The sequence below is a fragment of the Cygnus atratus genome, chromosome 1, assembly GCF_013377495.2.
Source record: "Cygnus atratus isolate AKBS03 ecotype Queensland, Australia chromosome 1, CAtr_DNAZoo_HiC_assembly, whole genome shotgun sequence".
In the NCBI taxonomy this organism is placed as follows: Eukaryota; Metazoa; Chordata; class Aves; order Anseriformes; family Anatidae; genus Cygnus; species Cygnus atratus.
The window spans coordinates 38,493,458-38,513,053 of record NC_066362.1 but is presented as its reverse complement, the minus strand read 5'-3'; the positions used below and the strand labels follow the sequence as shown (position 1 = coordinate 38,513,053).

At 39.8% G+C, this 19,596-nt stretch overlaps 2 protein-coding genes across 2 annotated transcripts in view; both read left to right on the top strand.

The window, feature by feature from the left end:
* Positions 1 to 12,908, top strand: part of PTPRR (protein tyrosine phosphatase receptor type R) — a 143,042-nt gene extending 130,134 nt beyond the window's left edge. Inside the window, exons 11-14 of the mRNA XM_035544118.1 lie at positions 1,297 to 1,407; positions 2,655 to 2,812; positions 6,672 to 6,785; positions 12,815 to 12,908. Of these exons, the coding sequence (XP_035400011.1) occupies positions 1,297 to 1,407; positions 2,655 to 2,812; positions 6,672 to 6,785; positions 12,815 to 12,908 (477 nt within the window). The remainder of the gene's footprint in view (positions 1 to 1,296; positions 1,408 to 2,654; positions 2,813 to 6,671; positions 6,786 to 12,814) is intronic.
* Positions 12,909 to 14,766: 1,858 nt separating this feature from the next.
* PTPRB (protein tyrosine phosphatase receptor type B) overlaps positions 14,767 to 19,596 on the top strand; it is a 59,574-nt gene continuing 54,744 nt past the window's right edge. Inside the window, 2 exon segments of the mRNA XM_050708295.1 lie at positions 14,767 to 14,821; positions 16,107 to 16,499. Of these exon segments, the coding sequence (XP_050564252.1) occupies positions 14,767 to 14,821; positions 16,107 to 16,499 (448 nt within the window).

The following is a 19,596-nucleotide window of genomic DNA, read 5'->3' as shown; positions in this document are numbered from 1 at the left end:
TTAGAAAAGTATTTATAGAGCAGGGATGTTTGCATTCAGTTCAATCAGCTAGTGGGTTGAGTAGCAGCTTAAAGATCACACCTGGAGGTAAAGCCTTGCATTTCACTGTGGCATTTAATTTGAGCACTACTGATGGTTTTTCTGCCTCATTTTTAGCAGGATTTTCTGGAAGCTATGTTTTACAGCAATTAATTATATTAAAGTGATTGTTTCGTTTTACTGTGTAATGTAGGCTAAATATATACCAGTTTCTTCAGCAAGTGTGTTTGAGGAAATGCAAACAAGTCATTTTGGGGTTTCCTATTGTGGGACTGTCTGTTCTCTCAGTGCATTTTTTTACCTTTATGCTGCTTTCTTTAGATTATTTTTTTTTTTAATTCAATGAATGATTCAGATTGGCTAGCATTATTTCAGAAAATGTGGCTCACACACCTTATACTTTTGAGTTAATGAGCATCTATTTTAGAGAAGTATTTTTATAACAGGGATGTTTGCTTTCAGGTATAGAGAGACTTTAATGGAAATGAACATGAAATTGCAGTTGATCTGAAAGTAAACAAACTTGCAGGGAAAAAAAAAACCAGTTAATTCTATAAATACTGTTTCTTCATCTCCTTTTCAGTACTCTTGTCAGATATGTCACCGAAATAGTGTAACACTACTGAGTCATTAAGAATTCTGGATATAATTGTGTGTAACTGTAGCAAGATGGTTCATTGTATAATATTAATGTCATAGACAACTTAGGCCACGATTCTGCAAAACACTTTAACATGCACATTAAGTCCCACTGAATTCAGTAGGACCTAAGGGCACATTCGCATGGTTTGTTTTATTGTGGTTCAGGAGAGTAAACAAGACAAAAAGCCTTGTGAGGACAGGACAAATTCTAAACCTCTTGCTTAGAAGGAAGTCACATTTAGAAACAGTACACCTTATAAGTCTTCAGGATTTAACTCTGTGAAATAAGGAATGTTCTAGAAAAAAAAAGTCATCTGGAAGTTTTGAATCTGTAAAATAGTTCCTTTAATTTAACTTCACTGAGCCATTAAAAATAAAAACAGCCGTTTAAAGGTTTCAGTGGTAGAGATTCACATTTGGAAATTCAGATCCTGAAAATCAGGCCCAAGTCATTCAATAAGAAGCCTACAATATTTTATTAGGAATGCTTCTATCATCAATAACACCTTGGTTGAATTCATCCGTACTTACGAGACAAAAAAAAACTGTTAAAAATTAGATCTTAATGTGGCTTCAGAATCCAGTTTCCTCATGAGACTAATGTTTGCTTTCTAGAAATGTGTGCTCTATTGGCCAGAAAAAAGAGGAATCTATGGGAAGGTTGAAGTCCTTGTTAACAGTGTGCAAGAATGTGAGAACTATACTGTCCGTCAACTTACAATAAAGGTAACAGTCTGCATCTGAGAAGCATTGTTCCTAATGTTTTATGTTTTCAATGTTAAATGAAGTTAAAATGTTTTTTAAAGGGCAGAAATTTTTACAAGAGGAGTAACTGAGCTGTGAAGCTCACAGCTGCAAGGTATAATTGAGACCAAAGCTGTGGAACACATCATATTGCTGCTTTGTATCATTCTGGCAATAAAAACAAAAAAAAAGGCTTCAAAAAGAATGCAAATTTCACTCATTTGAATTATGTTTGCTTTGAGGCCCTTTTAGCATTGCCAAGATGATGTAAAGGGATTTTATTTAATGAAAGAACTAGCACAGCGTGATTCAGAAAAAGATAAGCTGTCCATGTGATGCAATGAGTGCATTTATAGCCTATTTGAGAATGTAGAAATATAAGGAGTGCATAAGGAAAACTTCATGCTTTCAAGGTTCTTGACTAAGCATTAACTGTCCGAAATAAGGCAGATGCTCCTCTTGTAAGCTACTCCCCACGTTGGGCTTATATGCAATGGGACTGCAACATCTCCTCTTCCTGACAGAACTTTACAATAAATAATGAACTGGGAAGCTTTGGTTCATTTGGGAAATTGGGGGAGATTTGGTTTGGAAGAGGCAGTGAGAAGTGGGTAGAAGCCATATTGTCCAGGTTAGAAGTGGTCAAATGACCATAGCCTATATTTACCCTCTTTGCTTGCTGAAATAAGTGGTAGCAGCTTCTGTTGGAGAGAACAGCTGCACAAACTGGGATATTTCATTAATATAGAAGTGCAGTTCTTCGGCACCTTTAACTTAAATACTCTTTTAATTTTAGTGTCTGACCCTTATGATAATGTCCTTGAAAGGTAGCAGAAATATTTAATAATTTAGAGAGAATCAGGAGCCCAAATCCAGATGGTCTCTTTTAACCCTACTGCTGACCTAACACAGGCCTCTGACAATTACCTCCTGACAATACGGACAGCAAGTCCATAGTTAGATGGATAGAGCAGGGCTTACATGGCTGGAAAAACAGGCAAGTTTTTAGGTGCACAAACCCTTATTTAAAAGGTGTCCCTGGAAGCATGTCTGTTCCCCTCAAACGTATCCCCTCAGTCCAATAAAACCAAATTGTTAAATCTCTCTTAATACTCTTAAATACTCTTAATACTCTTAAAATGTTTACTGCCTTTTTACCATAACACTGAGAAAAATAAAAAGAATTGTTCACCACAAGTGTGCATATAAAACCTTGATGTTATGTCCAGCAAGGAAGTCAATCCCAGAGTGTGAAGCACTACTGGTACACATCCTGGCCAGACCACAAAACCCCTGACAGCGCCCAGCCACTGCTGCAGCTGATGCTGGACGTAGAAGAGGACAGACTGGAATCACCCAGCCGAGGGCCCGTCATCGTGCACTGCAGGTAATTTGCAACCCTTTTCTTAAACAACTGCCACAGAAAATCACATCAAACAGTCCTCCTAAACAAAGAGCATATTGGGGGAAGAGAAAAATTCCCTAGGACTTCTTCATGCTAATTGCCTTTTTCAGCTCCTACCAGCTTTCCTACCAGCTTTCCTACGTCCTAGATTTGAGTTTTGCAGAGAATTTCCTTGTTTCTAGCAATCTTCTCTGAGACATTCTCCATTTCTGCTAATGAGCTCTGTGTTTGAAAGACCAGCTGGAAAGATGTTTTTGCTTCTGTTTCTTGTTCATGATTTGCTTTCTTTTTTATCTTGTTGCATTATTACATACCTAAGTCAGATGCAATGCCCCGTGACTTGCAGACTAAAATGTTGTAAGCAGCAGACATCGGGTACAAATTTGCAGACCAGAACACATCAGTACTAAAATTTGTGAACATTTTCACAAAGGCAGTTGGTTTGATACTCAAGAGCAGAGTGTTACTAACACGAATTATAATGAACACAATTTGCAATGAATGTCCTTGTAATCACTCTAAGTACATCATACCCTTTTATTGTTTGATGTTGATTCATTGCCCCCTGTTGCAATTTAAGTTATATGAAGTTGGACTGAATTTATGTATTGGTGAAAAAAAATAGGTGAAGCAAAACAGAAAAAAAAATGAAATTAGTGTTTCTTTACTTGCTTTGTCTAATAACTGTGATACATCTCTTACAATTGGTATAGTACTATTTTTATTTTTTTTCTTGAAGTACATCAAAACCAGAGCTTTTCATCTTGAGCCACTTCTTTTTTAACTCCATATTTTGGAGTTAGAGAAATGGAAGCCAGATTTGAATCACACATCATTTTGCAAAACTAGAATGTGATGAATAGGAATTTTCTAAATTTTATCCAGCTGTTTTTGTCAGGAATTGTAGTTATCCTAAACAATCCACAGATCTGTGGATGGCCATTGGGGTTCCCATTTTTCTAGTAAGGATCTTCAGTAATGAAGGTCTTCAGAGGAATAAGGTATGTTTCTGATGTGAGCAATATGACAACAAGGTTTATAATTATTCATGATTGAAGGCCTAGACCCAGGATTAAAATTAATAGTTCTTCAGTGACAACTCACCTATCTATACACCACTACACAATGGTCTACAGAGTGGATAAACTCACTCATAATGCATTTTCTCATCACATAGTTTCTTCCCTATTAATGAGTTGCCAGTGAGGTCATCCAGGTCTTACAGAGCATGTACACACTTTTAAAATCAGACCTGAGATACAAATGCACAATTCTCAGTTATTTCCAGAGAAGCATTACAGGGCACACTCAGGCATGATCCTTAATCTGAAATAGAAGGGCTTTAATAATCTCTTAAGATTTGGAATTATAACAAGTAAAAATATATATATATATCATTTTTTTTATGTGTGTCTTCTTGTTGTCTGTCAGCATAGGCTGCTGTCTTACACACTTCAGTGAGGAGTCCATTCAGGATTTAGGATATAAGGAGGACTTTACTCATTTCAGCAAAGCAGTTCCTGTTCTGCAAACACATGGAAAATTAATAAGCATTTGTTTTGGTCCTTGAAATCAGCAGATCTGATTCTCCACATACCAAGGAAGTAGACTTCCAACGGAAGAAAGTTTTTAAGTCCTTAAGAGTCTTTATAGTGATATTCACTGGAAAGGTATATAAGCTTCCTCTCTCGCATTGCTCATTTAAAGCATGTGGCAAAGATGGAAAATATCTCCTTAATTTGTCCTTTACATGTGCAATAAATACCTCAGAATAAGTTTGGGTTTTATGGCAACTAGGTACTTTGGGACCAAATATGTTTTAATTGATAGATTTCAGACATAGAATGATATTTTTTCTTTAAATTGATTGAATAAAGGAGAATTAGACACACAGAATTATATTCCGCAAATGTAAAACTAATTTAGCCCCACTTAGTGAAACAAAGCTGACCAAGAATCTGGCCCACAATGCAATATTCTACTTCCCAGAAGACACAGTAATTTTGGAGGACTTATATGAGTTTCTTAAATGAGAATAAGTGAAAAAAAAAGTCATGCTCAGAAATTTGACACTATTATTGCTGGAAAATTTTACTTTTCCTTCCTCACTAGCATAAACATGTTCTATAAAAAGGATACTGCCTACATCTCTTAATCCCAGAAACTCAGCAGTCTACACTCCCAATTAGCTGACCATTATGAATGAGCTACTACACCTTAAATCCTGAAGAAGAAGGGAAAAATAGAAATATATATTATAGCGTTATATGTTTGGGTGCCAGAAAACACTTCAAAGTAAGTAGATCTCCAGATTTCTGGATATACCAGAAAAGAAATGTAAGGCAAGTGAAGAACTGTGTTGTTTTTATCTTGCACTGTCTGAAATAACGCTGTGTAATAAGATAGGACCTGCATGCTTGAGCTGAGGACGAAAATACGTTAGAAAACCCTAGCTTTTGTCTAATACATATTAAGGACTTGTCCAAGAACACTTAATCCACACACACACAAAAAAAAAAATGCGGGGAAAAAATAACCCTTCATTATAGCCAAGTTTGGTTACATCTGAATTGTTTAAACTTCTTAGTCCCATTTTCAGGGATTTCAGAATATTTGAGGATCCCTGTATAAACTTTTTCCTCCTTTTGGATACATCTATCCCATAGATATTGATGTCCTGTCTGACACTGCCAGGCTATCAGCTCACAATCTTCAGTTTACTTGACCTTTTCTTGCACTGCCAATTTTACGTCTTATTATCCCCTCATGGTTGGCTTAGACATACTCGTATATTTAATACTACTGAGTCCTCTTGGAAATACTCACTTTGGAAGGAGTGGGCTTGCTTTTGAATCCCAAAAGCACTCCTATCTTTCATTCTGTGGTGAGTAGGTTGTGATTTGTTTCAGCTGTAGCAAGTGGACATACTCCTGGTAACGCTTTGCACTCATATCAAGCTCTCATCTGGGACACTCAACACATTCTTCCTGGCTTTAGTTTAAATAACTCTTGTAGTGCTTTTATGAAGCAGGTAGCACTCATACCCATTGCAAAGATGAAGAAAGCAAGGTCTAATGGCTAAGTATTTCTTCTAAAGTCAAGCCAAATGGAGACCTGGACCCCTGACTCCATGTTTTAACTATTTTCCTCACATTTTCCTGGCATGTAACATGACAAGGAAGAGCTGTACTGAATTCCACATTAGTTAAGCAAGAAACAGAGTCAGGCAGAGATTGTCAAAAGTGCTGGAAGCTCAGGGAGTAAAGATAATGCCAAAATGGCTGTTTCCAAGCAGGCATCAAGAAAAGCTGAGGTTACGGTATCAAATCCTTCTCCCTCCTACAGAATCACAGGAGAGGGCATTAACTTCATCAACACGGTTCTTGGTCCTTTCACCTTCATGGTTAGAGGCACAGTTAACAAAACTCCTCTATCCTTCAAGGGCTTCAAACATAGAGCCCCATTGACTTTTGCCTTTAGGTGGGCTTTTCCTCCAGCTCAGCACATACCTCCATCATTTGTTTGCATTGTGCTATAGAATATCTGGACTTTGTGGTGCTAACGGAGGTTGTTTTATTAACCACACACTTCTGTGCAAACTGGAATCGTGTAAGCCTCACAAATTGCCCACAACAACTAGACTGATGGAACTGCACCCTTTCATTTCTACCTGCAAAAGTGAGCTGAGAAGTTGCCCTTACTAGTCACACACCTAGGAACTGTTGGTTCTAACAATTTCCTGCTTCATATTTTTAGTGTTTTCATATCTATGTAGTGTTTTCCAGTTAACTCCTTTGATCTGTGAGCTCCATTCACCTATTAAATTTTGCCTTCTTTTCAGTGCTGGTATAGGAAGAACTGGTTGTTTTATTGCCACAGCCATTGGTTGTCAGCAACTGAAGGAAGAAGGAGTTGTAGATGCATTGAGCATTGTCTGCCAGCTACGAGTGGACAGGTGAGTTCCAGAAGAACTGTAAATCAATCAGATGACATGAATTTCTTTAAAGTGACACCTGAAGTTTTCTACATCTTTGCAGAAAGTGTCTTATAGCTGATACAATATCTGTTACAAAATTATAAGAAATATGCAGGAGTCAAGGTCTTCAGAAAAGTCTGATAGGCACCAAAATTAATTATTCAGGTTGCTAAACATCTAACATGCATACGGGATGACTTAATAATTGCAAATAACTGTGCTAGATTTTCTTGTGGCTCCAGCTGACCTGCTTCTTCTGCTGATTGCAAAGGAAATTTTTCTACATGCACCATCATCAGCTGAACAAGTCCAGCACAGAAAGCGTTTGTGTAGGCTACTCTACCCTTTCTAGGCATATGCAAAGAGTTATTTTTGTTTATACGTAACGTCTTTCAGGACCCCAATTCCAGCTGCTGTTAACAGTACAAGGAGGTTACATCACTAACACCTAGAGCAGGGACCTGCCTTCTGTATGTAGGCCATGAGCAGGGACACAGATAGTGTTGACATTAGTACTCCAATCATCTCTAGCAAGAGAAACACAGAATCTTCCTTTCCTATCCTGGCAGAAAAGTGGGGAATTTTGTATTTATTTATATAATTTTTAAGATATATATTGTTAAACTTTATGATGATGCATGTGTCTCAAAAGTGGTTTCAGAGCTGAAATAAGTGTGCAGTGATTGGAGTCTCCCATGTGAATTGACTACCCTATGTTGCAGTTGTTGACTGAAAGTGAGCCTGTAGCTGCTCTAACATCAAATTGTGGGTTACATCAGCACGGGGCACTCTCTAAAGGACAAAGAAAGGTTCTTATGTCATCCAGATGCCAGAGAATGGGGGAAGGAAACATAACCCATCTGCCCAGCATAGTCCATGTCCTAACATGGAGAGGAGCCAGACTGAGACTGGTTTACTCTTCAGTAATGACTCTAAAAAACACTTCACTGCTGAATGCTGCTTTACATGGAGTGGCTGCCGTTGGTTTTGCTGACTGGCATGACAGCATTAGCTGAGAATTCAAAGTTACTTTCATATTTAGATCCTGATTAAGGAATATTGTTTTCTGGGTGAAACTGGATGACATTCTACTGAATTAAATTCTCCTGAGATGGCAGTCCTGTGGTTGCTGGGCATTTGGTGCTCCTCTTTTCCCCTCCTGGAGCTTTCTGCTGCCTGCAGCATCCCACTAGGTCAGAAGAGACATGGGGCAATCAGGAGGCAAGGACTGTCTTTGAGCCTGGATTGACAGGGACATCCAGGCTCACTCAGTGTGTAGTTCACAGCAGAGAGTACCAAGTCTGATGCTGCTGCTACTTCCTTAGCTGCACTGGAGCTCCCTTTGAATCGGGTTGGCAGACTAACCCAGTTTAAGAAAACAGCAAGGCATTTGCTGCAGAGTTCTCTTAAGTCAGATCAATTCCCTGATTGAATTCACGGCTTGGGAGCAGGGCTTGGAAGCAGGAACGCTGTAAGCCAACATTGTTCCAGAATGCTTTGTTTTGTAAAACCATGGCTGAAGAAAGATTTGTGTTGGAAAGGAGGATGTGGGTATTGTGTACAGTGCAAGCTGCTGGTTTGGTTGGACTTCTTATTCTGCTTACAGAAACAGGATTTTGTATAAAGTAAACAAACAGGGTTGCACCAAGAACAGAGGAGTCTTGCAGTAGGTACCAGGTTATATAATCTCCTTCCAAGAATATTAACTGTTTCTGACATACTTTTCCTCTTTACATGGAAACGACCCATAAGGTGTGCAAATACTGAAAAAAAGCTCAGGTCAAAGGAACAATACAGGATTTTTGTGTTCTGAAGCATTCTGAAAGGTACCGGAGCCACAAACTGCTAAAGGACCAGAATCCATATAGCTGACTGTGTTTATGCATCACCTCCTCTGCCCTTCCCCTCCCACACACCTTCATCAGAGTGGAGAATGTAATGTGATCCTTACAGGGCAGCGTGAGCCACTTGGAGTGCAAAATTCTCAAAGGGGAGTTTCTGACCTGAAAATCACAGCAGCAGAAAAAGATGGAAGAGCTGAGGGAAAAAATGCTTACTCTGTTTTAAATTATCAACTCCACGTTTCCAGTGCTCCATCCTGATTATCTATTCATCTTGTTTTAAAAAGGCCTGTAGTGTTCTTCCCCATTTTAGTATTTCTATTATAAGTCAACCTTTTTTCTCATTGCTCTTATGCTTAATTGTAGAGAAGTGAGGGCAAACTCTGTTCTCAGCTACATCAGTTTTTATTTCAAATATTTTATTATTATTTCAGCCACAGGAAAAATGTTCCAGATTTTCAGCATTATTACTGACTACACAGTTTGGTTAAGTATATCTGGCTAATGAACTTTCTTGTATGTATTATGATCCTGGATTACCTTGGAAAAAGAATGGAAATCTGACCTAAGTATAAACATTGAGCACACTGATGTCAGTGACACAAAGCTTGTTATAAAATCTAAGTCTTGTGGTTTGTGCATTTTGATATTTTTTCAAGTTTCAGATTATTTAAATAGACTCCAGAGATCTTGATGAAGGCTCCTCAGCTCTACATATTCTCAGGTATTGCCTGAGACAAAAAGTATGTTTGTGTTTTAATTTTTGAAGGCATTTTTCTGGGCAAAACTCAGTACACCCGGTACTCTTTTTTCTTTCCTTTTTCCCGTTGGCCATATTGCAGGATGGCTCTTGCTCACCTGGCAGTTAGTTTCTAGCAAGGATTGCTAAAGCAGAGCTTAGCAGCCATTGCCAGCCCAGCCAGACTGCAGGTTCGTAAAGTAGCTGAGTATCACTGTAACATGCACAGAGCTCCACGAGATCAACTTCTCCTGGTGAGCCAGTCCAGACATGGGGATATCAGCTGGTGGTGTGTGAGATAAGGTCACTACAAGTGGTTTGAAGCTGGCATCCCGCTAGACGTGGCTGCAAGAGCTGGCTGTGGCCATAGCTGTGTTGCATTTCAATTGCTAGCATGGCCAACGTGAGCAATGAGGTACAACCAGGAGCAGAGCAGGAACAGAGATGAGGCTTTGATCCTCATGAAGCTGGCCAGCAGCAGGCTGAAATTTATTCTTTGTACATCACATTGCCCTCACAAAAAGAGAAAACTGAGTGTTCAGAGTGCACTCTGTGAGAACCAAACAAGCATACAGATAAATTGCAGATAGTGGCAAAGAGCTGTGCTGAAAAATATATTAATTAACTGCCTATGAAGCTCCTCTAGAAACAGAGAGATATAGAGATATATAAATAGAGCTCCAACAGGGAATGGTGTGGGAGAGAGCTGCTCCCTATTACAGTATGTTTAGGTGCTGTGTTCATTTTAGCTGCTAAATGTTAATTATGAGTTTGCTAAGAGTTGAAAGGATCTGGCAGCAGTCGTCTGTGCTGAACTAACATGAGGAAATGGACCATCCACTCAAAATCTTGACCCACGTTGAAGAAATAGCCGTGCTCTGTGTGGCTTCATAGAAAGACAGACCCTCAGCTCAACTTTATTTTTTTTCCACTTCATTTTTTATGTTTTACAACAGAAGCAGGAAACGTTTGATGTGAGGCATCTTCAAGGTTTACTGTGATATCGAGAAACTTTGCACATTCTTAACCTTAAAGGCACATTCTTGGAATGACATCCAATAACTTTGCTTTTGGCTCCCCAGACAGGATGAAAAGAGTTTCCAGTGTGCGTCAATTCATTGTTTAAGTGTTTTGACTAATCGCTTCAGGTTAGAAAAAAAAATTCCAAACGCCGCATCACATTCATTGTGGAGCGGACTGCATCCAGCTGCACTAGCAGCAAGCCAGAGGGCAGGGAACAAGCCCCTGCACCATGGCTGCTCAGGCAGACCTGGTTATGGTCCCCAAACCCACTGGGCACCAGGGTATGTTTCTTCTGAGCACCACCCCAAAGAAGCAGCGAGCCCAGCGGCTCGCAGAGGAGCCAAGCAGTGGTGGCTGGCAGAGCACGAAGGCTGCAGGCCCAGAGGTGCTGCAGCTGCGGGTCCATCCCTCCTGGGCACTGGGGACACAGGAGAGGAAACCTCCCTCCCTGAGCAGATTTCCTCCTGAACACTCTTCCTAAAACCGATGTTTTAGGATCACAGATAATTCCTTGATGTTAGGTGTGGGCTCTACACAAGAACAAAGCGGAGAATCCCACGTGTGATAGTGCTGACAAGTTGTCTGAACCTCCAAGACTTGAGTGCCCCCTCAGCTGACAGGGATCTGCACTGCTCTGCCCACACAGGGTTTAGGAGCACCACAACACCTCGTTTTTTCTTGGAGCAAATGCAGTGGTGCTGGGCTCAGCCCCAGACGGGCTTTTACATGTTTTCTCAGGGATTTATTGTTACTTCAGCTCAACAGAGGTGGGTGCGAGGGTCACCTCCACAAACAGCCTAGTGCAGCCAGGCTAGTTTTGACCTTCCCTTCCTGCCATGTGTTCCTCCCTGGATACCTTCTCCTCCTCCACCCCTCCTCACAGCGGATTGAAGCTGGGGAACGCGCTCCCCAAGAGTGTGTCCTGGGGGACACGGAGCGAGAGCGGCTGGGAAGGGGCTGCGTGGGCCGGGCAGGACGCAGCAGGGAGGAGGAAGGAAGGAGGCCAGGCAGCACGGAGGACCAAAACAAAGCCCTCCCGGCACCTTTGGACTCTCACTGGATCTCCAAGCAAGAGACGGGTGCAGAGGAGAGCGGCTGCAGGCAGCCAGGGGGTTATGAATTTGTGGATGTCTTTGTTGGCAAAGCGAAGAGGCACTACTGAGGAAAGTGGAAGGACCTTATGGTTGTAGGTGAACTTTTCTAATACTAAAGGACAACATTTGTTGAGGCAGTGTTGCCATTTTTCACACACCTCTATATTGGTAGACCATTTTGTTGCTGCTACCCCTGAAAGCGATCGCATGGGAGTCTGTCAGACCTTCTGCTGTAAGCTGCCTGTCTTTTACATTGCTCTGGATCCAAATCCTGTTCTGAATTTCATTTCTGTAGTGAAGGTTTAGCTTATGCCAGACACAATACACATCACAGAATCACAGAATCATCTTAATGTCATCCTTCCATCTAAGTCCATTCATCCTCCCAAAGGTAAGTAGTTGCTCCAGGGTAAGCTGAGGATGAGCTTGTTGCTTTGAGTACACTGGCAGGTGAGAGAAAGTGGAATTAAGTAAACCTGAGCCTTCACTCGATGAGAAGTGAGATCTGAAAGACATTAGCACTGTCGGAATGAAGCTCTGTTCAATTTCCGAGCTGAGTGGTAACACTCATACTAAATATCACACCTACCTCCTGTAGGACATCATCCCCTTCCTACCTCCCTGCAATTGGCACTGGACATGTGGGACTTGATCCTCACAGTTCAACCTGAAAAAGGGATTGTAATCAGTTGAATGTATTAAATGTAGGCGTCAAATCCAGTCTGGCTGTTACTAGTCCTTTTTATGGTCAAGTTAAACTCTGCTGTATTGTTGGTGCTAAAATGAGTCACTGCTGTAAAATTTCTTAGGTGGCTGCTGTTCAGACAGGATGCATTGTAGGCGTTAGAAAGAGGACAGGAAGAGCTGTTCTCTGTACAGGCAATCTGAGGGTCAACGAAGGTTACATTTTTAGTAAAGGACAAAAGAGAAAGGCCAGATTCTGAATATTCCCTTGCTCCATCAATGGTAATGATGATTCCTTGTACCTGGTCCTCCTTGCCCAAGCATCTGAACGAATTTCTCTATGAATGTGTTGAATTTGAAATGTAGGTTTTAACAATGTAAACTGTGCCAGGTGTTTCTTCTCTGTAGTTCTTACTCAGATGGTATCGGGACCGGTAGTTCATGCTGTACATGTAAATCATGAAGAATGTACTTCTGCTTAGGCAAATCTCCCACTTACTCAAGCAAACTCTAAGTCAAACATTGAGGAAAGTCCTTGCATTATCTGGTGGTGATAGGGCTGGCATGGACAGGAGATTGTTGCATTTGTAAGAAATAAGATTTCATTTTGCTGTGTTTCCTTTTCAGGGGTGGAATGGTTCAGACCAGTGAACAGTATGAATTTGTGCACCATGCACTGAGTCTGTATGAAAGCAGGCTTTCTGCAGAAGCTGTCCAATGAAGACAAGGAGGGCAAAACCGAATGTCAGTCTCTTGAGGTAATTTATTTCATTACCTACCAGCAGCTTCTTCAAGGAGTTTACTGCAGTGGGAAGAATGGCTTTGAAGCCAACTTCTGAAAGGATTGTGGACAGTTTGGCAAGAGTATAAAGATTGCTGGACCCTTACTGTATATGAATGTATTGTGAGCTTCCCAAAAATGATTTATAAAGAAGGTACCGTGCTGAAACTACACATGGATTTCACGTATATATCTAAAGGTGGGTTAATTCTGTAATACTGGTATCTGCCATATGGAATGTATGTATGTGCTACTGCTGGAGTCAGCTGGACATTGGAACTTCTACAGAAGAAATGTTTATCAAGTGTATAAATGCTTTAGCGTTTGCAAACTGTCTTGTGAATGGACTGTCAACTGTACTGTAAAGTGCTATTACTGATTATGTGGTGAGCTTGTTTCTTGGCCACATAATATTCTTGCTGCTAAAATTGCAAGTGTTCAATTATGGATTTAAAAAATTGAAAAAGAAGATGAGATAAAATTAAAAGTCTTGTTTTTGAAAATATTCAAAAGCAGTCAATATTTTATATGGAAATATATGTTCTTCATAATATTAACTATTAAATGTGTATTTACTGTAGGTCTTACAGAGCAGTTGCAGAGCACAATGTCTGTTATTCAATGTGTATGTATTTACCCTATACTGTTAATTGTCTTAGAACATGCTTCTGCTACAGACCCAAATTCAGTGTATTTGTAAATTGTGTAAGCCACTTTACTTTTAAAAGAAACTTTGTAGCATATATTAAATGGTAAGGATTTTAAATATTTGTCTGTCTTTTATTAATATGGGATTTTTTGCTTATCTTGTTTATCTGCTCTATCTCTTTCAATATGAGATAGATGCCTTTAGTGATATGGACTGTTCCATGACAGGTTATACAAAAAAGAAAATGCTGCTATGACTGTTTCCTTACTGCTCAGTAAGAATTTGCTTTTAAGAGAAATTCAAAGTTGGCATTATGACTTATAGCACTGGGAGGTCTGTTCACAGGGTATAATGAGTTTTTAATGCAGTGATGTTGACTTTGCTTCATACTGCTAATAAATTACACTTGATATAAAATATTTACTGAAGTCTCTATTTTTGCTTAGAGCAATGCGGCACACACTCTTGTACCCCCAAAACAGACACAGACCAGTACAATTTGGTTAGATCCCCCAAGACTTCAGACCACAGGAGAGTAAATCCAGATGACACAGGCAAGCTCCTACTGACACTGAGCAAAGCAGATCACCTGCTGAAGGCAAAATCAGCATCACTGGATCCTCCGGGGAAGTTTGTGTAAGACCCGGTACAAACATCAGAGCTCTGCCTCCTCCTCTTGCCCTTCTCCTACCCCTGTCTTCTTGGCTTTTAGGACTTGTGGAGCTACAAATATCAGTATCAGGAGTTTGCTTGATTACATATCAAAAAGAAATGTGTATGTGTTCCCTGGATAATACAGTATATACCTATTCAGCACCATCCAGATCACCTGCGGACTCATAATTTCACAGGCAACACATTACACAAAAGTACAATCCCTTTTCTTGGACTTTTAGTCTAAAGAGATTCATCACCATCTCTTCTAGTGCCCCACGTATTTGTATTTTTCCAAAATAAAGCAACTAGTAAACTCTGAAGAATCATATGAAACGACAAAGTGGTGCAAAACTCCCCAAAACAATTGAATAGAAGGAAGTGCTCGTCACTGACTTTTTCCCCCTGTGAAGGCACATTTCCTTCCTAGCCTTCGCTTCACTTATCTGAGGTGTTTTTTTTTTAAGAGAAGCGTGGGGAGTTGCTAGAGGGAAAATGGATTCTTTAATTCACGTCCTGGTTTTTACCTGTTTTGCCTTGATGTCCTCAGGTAAGTGTCTCTCCCCACCTCCCCTCCACTGTATTGGTCTTTCTGCCCCACCAGGGCAGCCGGTGACTTACAAAAACCGAGTCACTTCTTCGGTTGAGTCCATACAAAAGGAACGGGGGGCAGGGCCAATGTAGCCTGTTCTGTTTAGATTTCTTTCCACAGGAAAATAAACTGTCTTTTTCTATGCTGGATATAACTCTTATTTTTTTTAAGAAGATCTCATGCTAGACAATCCAGGGGTTGAGCTCTGGGACAAGCCTTTTGAAAGGGAGGCTCCTGTTTTTTAGTCCTACTTTGTGAAAATTCCAGAGGCAGGAGCTTTCTGTGATGCTTAGTTAGAAACTAGCTATATCTGTTAAAACAGAGGGGTGAAAAACCCCAACCGAGGGAAATAGGCATTGGTTTTATCACCTTGTAACTAACAAGGTTGGAAATGTTTGAGTAACGCATTATAAAAAAAAACGTAAATAATATGGAGCAGAGAGGCTGCCTTTGAAACATCCAGTTCTGCGCTCTGTGACATGTACGGGTTTTGTATTGGTAACTTCGGGGCTTTTTGATGAATGAGTTGTAGTTCTGTTCATTTAAGTGTTTGTTGTACGTTTTTAAAGTATGGTGGCACAAAGAGCTGATCTGATGTGAATCAGGGCGGTCACAGAACTAACAGCTAGAGACATTGGAGTAAATCCTGTAAGAGATATACTTCCTATCTGTAAAGAGCCTCCATTCTTGTAAAGGCACGGGCACTGAGAGACACACAGATCTGGGAATGTCCTTTTATATGTTTTCTTCACTAACACTGAGTTTTAATAAACAATTTGTGGGCAGTAAATTAGGTTGTAAAAAGACTGGGCCATAAAACTGAAAAAAGACTTGAGAGCTTTAGTAGATCTCTGTATGCTTTCAAGCAGAGGAAGTGCAATATTTAGAACTGGTATTTAACGTTAGAAGTTCTTGGATTTATTTTATATACAGGTTTTCGTGTGTTGTTGTCGTTTTTTTCATTTTTACATATAATGAAGGTCAAGGTAAGCTTTGTCACAACAGTTTGCTTTTTGCATCCTCACTCTTTACATTACCATGAAACAGTATTTGCATCATGCGGGTTGTATGCTTGGTGTTCTTTTAAATAGGTTCAGCACAAGGAAAGTTCATGAAAAGTTCAACATGTAGAAAGTGGGAAGAGATCTTTATTTGCTGACATATTTTAAATCATCAGGAATTTGCTTTTTGTTAAATAACCATATGTAATCTATTGTATTTTTCTGGGATTTTCCTCTTCCAGAGGGGTTTCTGATTATCCATGTGCAGAAACAGCAGTGTCTTTCAGAAAAGAAAGGAGTCATTATGGAAAAGTGCAGTATGACCAGCCCCAACCAGCAGTGGCAGTGGATGGCTGATGACAGGCTCCTTCACGTGAAATCTGGCCAGTGCCTGAGCATCTCCACGCGCTCTGCGCTGTCGTCTCGCAGCATCATCGTTGATTGCTCCCAGGCAGTCAGGTGGACATGCCACGAGGAGGATGGGCTCCTGAAGGTGGCCAACAGCTCACTCTTTCTCACAAAGCAAGGTCAGAAGGTAATGGCCAAGCAGAGTAAGAAATATCTTCATACATGGATGCAGCTTGAAGCCAGAGAGATGGGAAAACCTGTCTATGTAAATCTGTGCTCAAAGCAAGGTGAGCTATTCCTTCAAGGAAGTATCCTGGAAGTTTTGGTAGCAAAAATGTCTTTTATATTTAATCAAATGTTACAAACTGTTGTTTTATTCATATGGAAAAACGTTTTTCATAGTCAAAAATGCTTTTAGAGAACAAAAAGAACAGCTGAGATTAGTGCTGTCTTTCTGACAATTGGTGTGTTTTGTAAAGCCATTTTGCATTTTCAGGATGTCCCTCCTCTTTTCTACTCCCAGTCTTTGGATCAAAGTGCTTATGTGCAATCTCAGCTCACTATTTTGTGTCATTTCCTTTTACATTTTTAAACTGAAATGTGGGTTATAATTCCTAATAGTTTTTTAAATATGGATGTGTACAAGTCCTTCTCCTCCCCATTCATTTTATCATCCAAATGCATATTCAATCTTTCAAGAGCAAGAAGACATCTGAAAATCAAATACAATTATTGCTCTGATTAACCCAAATCATGATTAGAAGAATCATTAATCCATGATTAGAAGAGCCATATGGCTTACACATTCATGTGTTTACACAGTGTCACTCTGCCTTTAGGTGAAATATCTGTAAGAACACTCAAAAATCTGAAAATAATGAACTAAATCAAAAATCTCAGAAATTCTTGCAATAACACTTAGATATGAATGAGTCTGTGCACATCCTTCTGGACCTGTGAAGTTACATGTTTACATATCCACAGCAAAAAGGAAGGTATGAAGGTATGAACATTCAAACCAAAGGAATGGTTTGAATGTTAATTAATAATGTTTTCCTTGATGTCCTCTTGTCAATCCTTCATTTTGACCATTTCATCCTTTTGATATTCTGCTTGCACACTTGTAAGCTGTTCTTCATGGTAAATAAGAGCAACCTGCACAGTTAAGTGTTTTGCTGGGAAATGCACCATTTATTCTTGTCTTTACAGGATTTCAAAAATGTTTCATGATCCAATACTTTTGCATATGGCCAAGTTTCCAGAATGTTTGAATGTTTGAAACAAATTGCTTGTTCTTTCTAACCTGAGAATGTTAAGGCATGATTGACAGCTGATCCACCCATTCCTTGTAAGGCTGGATATCAATTTTTTCACCCAATTTGCACTTGCAGAAATCTACTCACAACAGCAAGAGTACTCACCTGAGTGGAGGTCCAAAAAGACAGCTTGCAGAATCAGGGAATGGAAAATTGGCCAAGATGCCATCCCAGCCCGCTCATACATTTTAGAGATTAAAAATGCAAAATCATTTGAAGTTCTGAGTATAGGGTAAGAATGGCTTGCTTACTCAAAGACACCATGAAGAGTTAAGGTGAAGTACCCAGGCACTATTCATTTCTGCAGACAGCTGTGTAAAGTGTGGCTAACATTTAAAACCTTGCATCCTTTTCTTACTCATCCTCAGAGGAGCAATTTAAGACCAATGAGAACTGAGTTAGACGATTGTCATGTAGTATCAAAGCACCTTCTCATCTGTTTACTGTGCACAATTCTTTAATGAATTTACCTTAATTTTCCTGAAATTCTCCCCATAAGGAAACCTGTTGTTCCACTTTCAGAATCTCACTGTATCAGTTATCTCCTTTTTGACAGCTCTGGGAAGCTGAGAAATCAACAATACGTTATGATCCACAGTACCTAACTAAGAATTCTAGGTATGTAAGAAGCTCATATAGAGTAGAAGTATTGTAAAGAGATGCATTTTTAAAAATAATAAGGATAAGTACTACAAGAAAAAAAAAAAGCCTACAGTGCTGGTCTCAATGGTCATATGAGTATCAAAAATTTCAATGTTGAATTCTTAGAATTAGTCTTCCAAACACATCTGTCTAATTTCAGTGAAAGCTGCTGTGGATCAGCCTAAAATAACATATTCAGTCTATATTTAGATAAGATAGTAAAAAACTGAGCTAAGTCTTTGGAGCCGAAATGGCTGTATGTTTTTCTACTCCTGAGTAACACCATATTTTATTATAATTTACCCTCGTTGTTTTCATAGTACTCATAAAAAAGTAGAAATATTTTCACAAAGGAATAACTTACTGAATTACATCCCAAACACCTTATCAGCTCAGATAAAGTACAAGCTCCAAACCCAATATCTGCAACTACCTTTTGTACTGGAGCTACTTCAAATGCCAAGCATGAGTTTTCTGAGCTTGGATAAAGTCTGAGCTTGGATTTGGATTTCAAATCAGACGTCTGAGATGTGTTTGGATATATAGTTTTTGCTACAATCCTGGCCTAAATGACTCTGTGGGAATCACGATCAGTTTACATGTGTATCCCAGCTCTGTTCAGTCAGAGATCACTTTAAATCTAGCAGCAGACAGTCTGTCTCACACAAAGCCATGGTTGATTCTGGCAACTGGCTGAAACAGCTGACACAACGAAGGCTCGCCAGGTATCATCTCCCTTGATTGAGATGGTGAGACTTTGGTTCTCATCACGTTCACAAGGAGTTTATGGGCAGAAAGATACATCGTCCCAAAAGGGGCCTTCTTAGGGCCTTCTTTTCAGCAGCAGGAACTTGGGGTCAGAGCTCCCCTAAGTCCAGGATCCAGGAGAAGGAAGAGGAGTGTAAGCAGGGAGGAGGAAAGCATGGAGGAGCTGGATGAAGGCAGGATGATGAGGGAGTGGTGGCACTTGGAGAAACAGAACACACCTAAGGAGCAAGGTAGAAAAAGAAAAGAGAGCTTAAACTCATTGGAAGCACAATATGTCTGGGACAGAAGGAGAAGTAAATTCTGCACGTTAATTACGATAATCAACTAGTAGTTGGAAGTGTCCTCGTAAGGACAGCGGAAGAGCTAGGCAAAGTATGGTTTTGCACGTAGAGAACTGGCAGACTTGAAGGACTCTCAGGCTGCCATTTTGTATTTGGAGGTATTACATATTTGCACAGGAACTTTGCACACAGTAAATTATGTGATCATTACAAATTACAGGCAATGTTATTTGAGAGGGGCTAAGATCTTCACTTTTGACTGAGAACAGCAAAATTTGTTGCATGCAAATAACAGATAACCCAGAGCATCGCAAATAAAACACAATAATGCTGTTGTCACTTCTGAGAAGCGTAAGCAATTCTTACAAGTCTTTTTT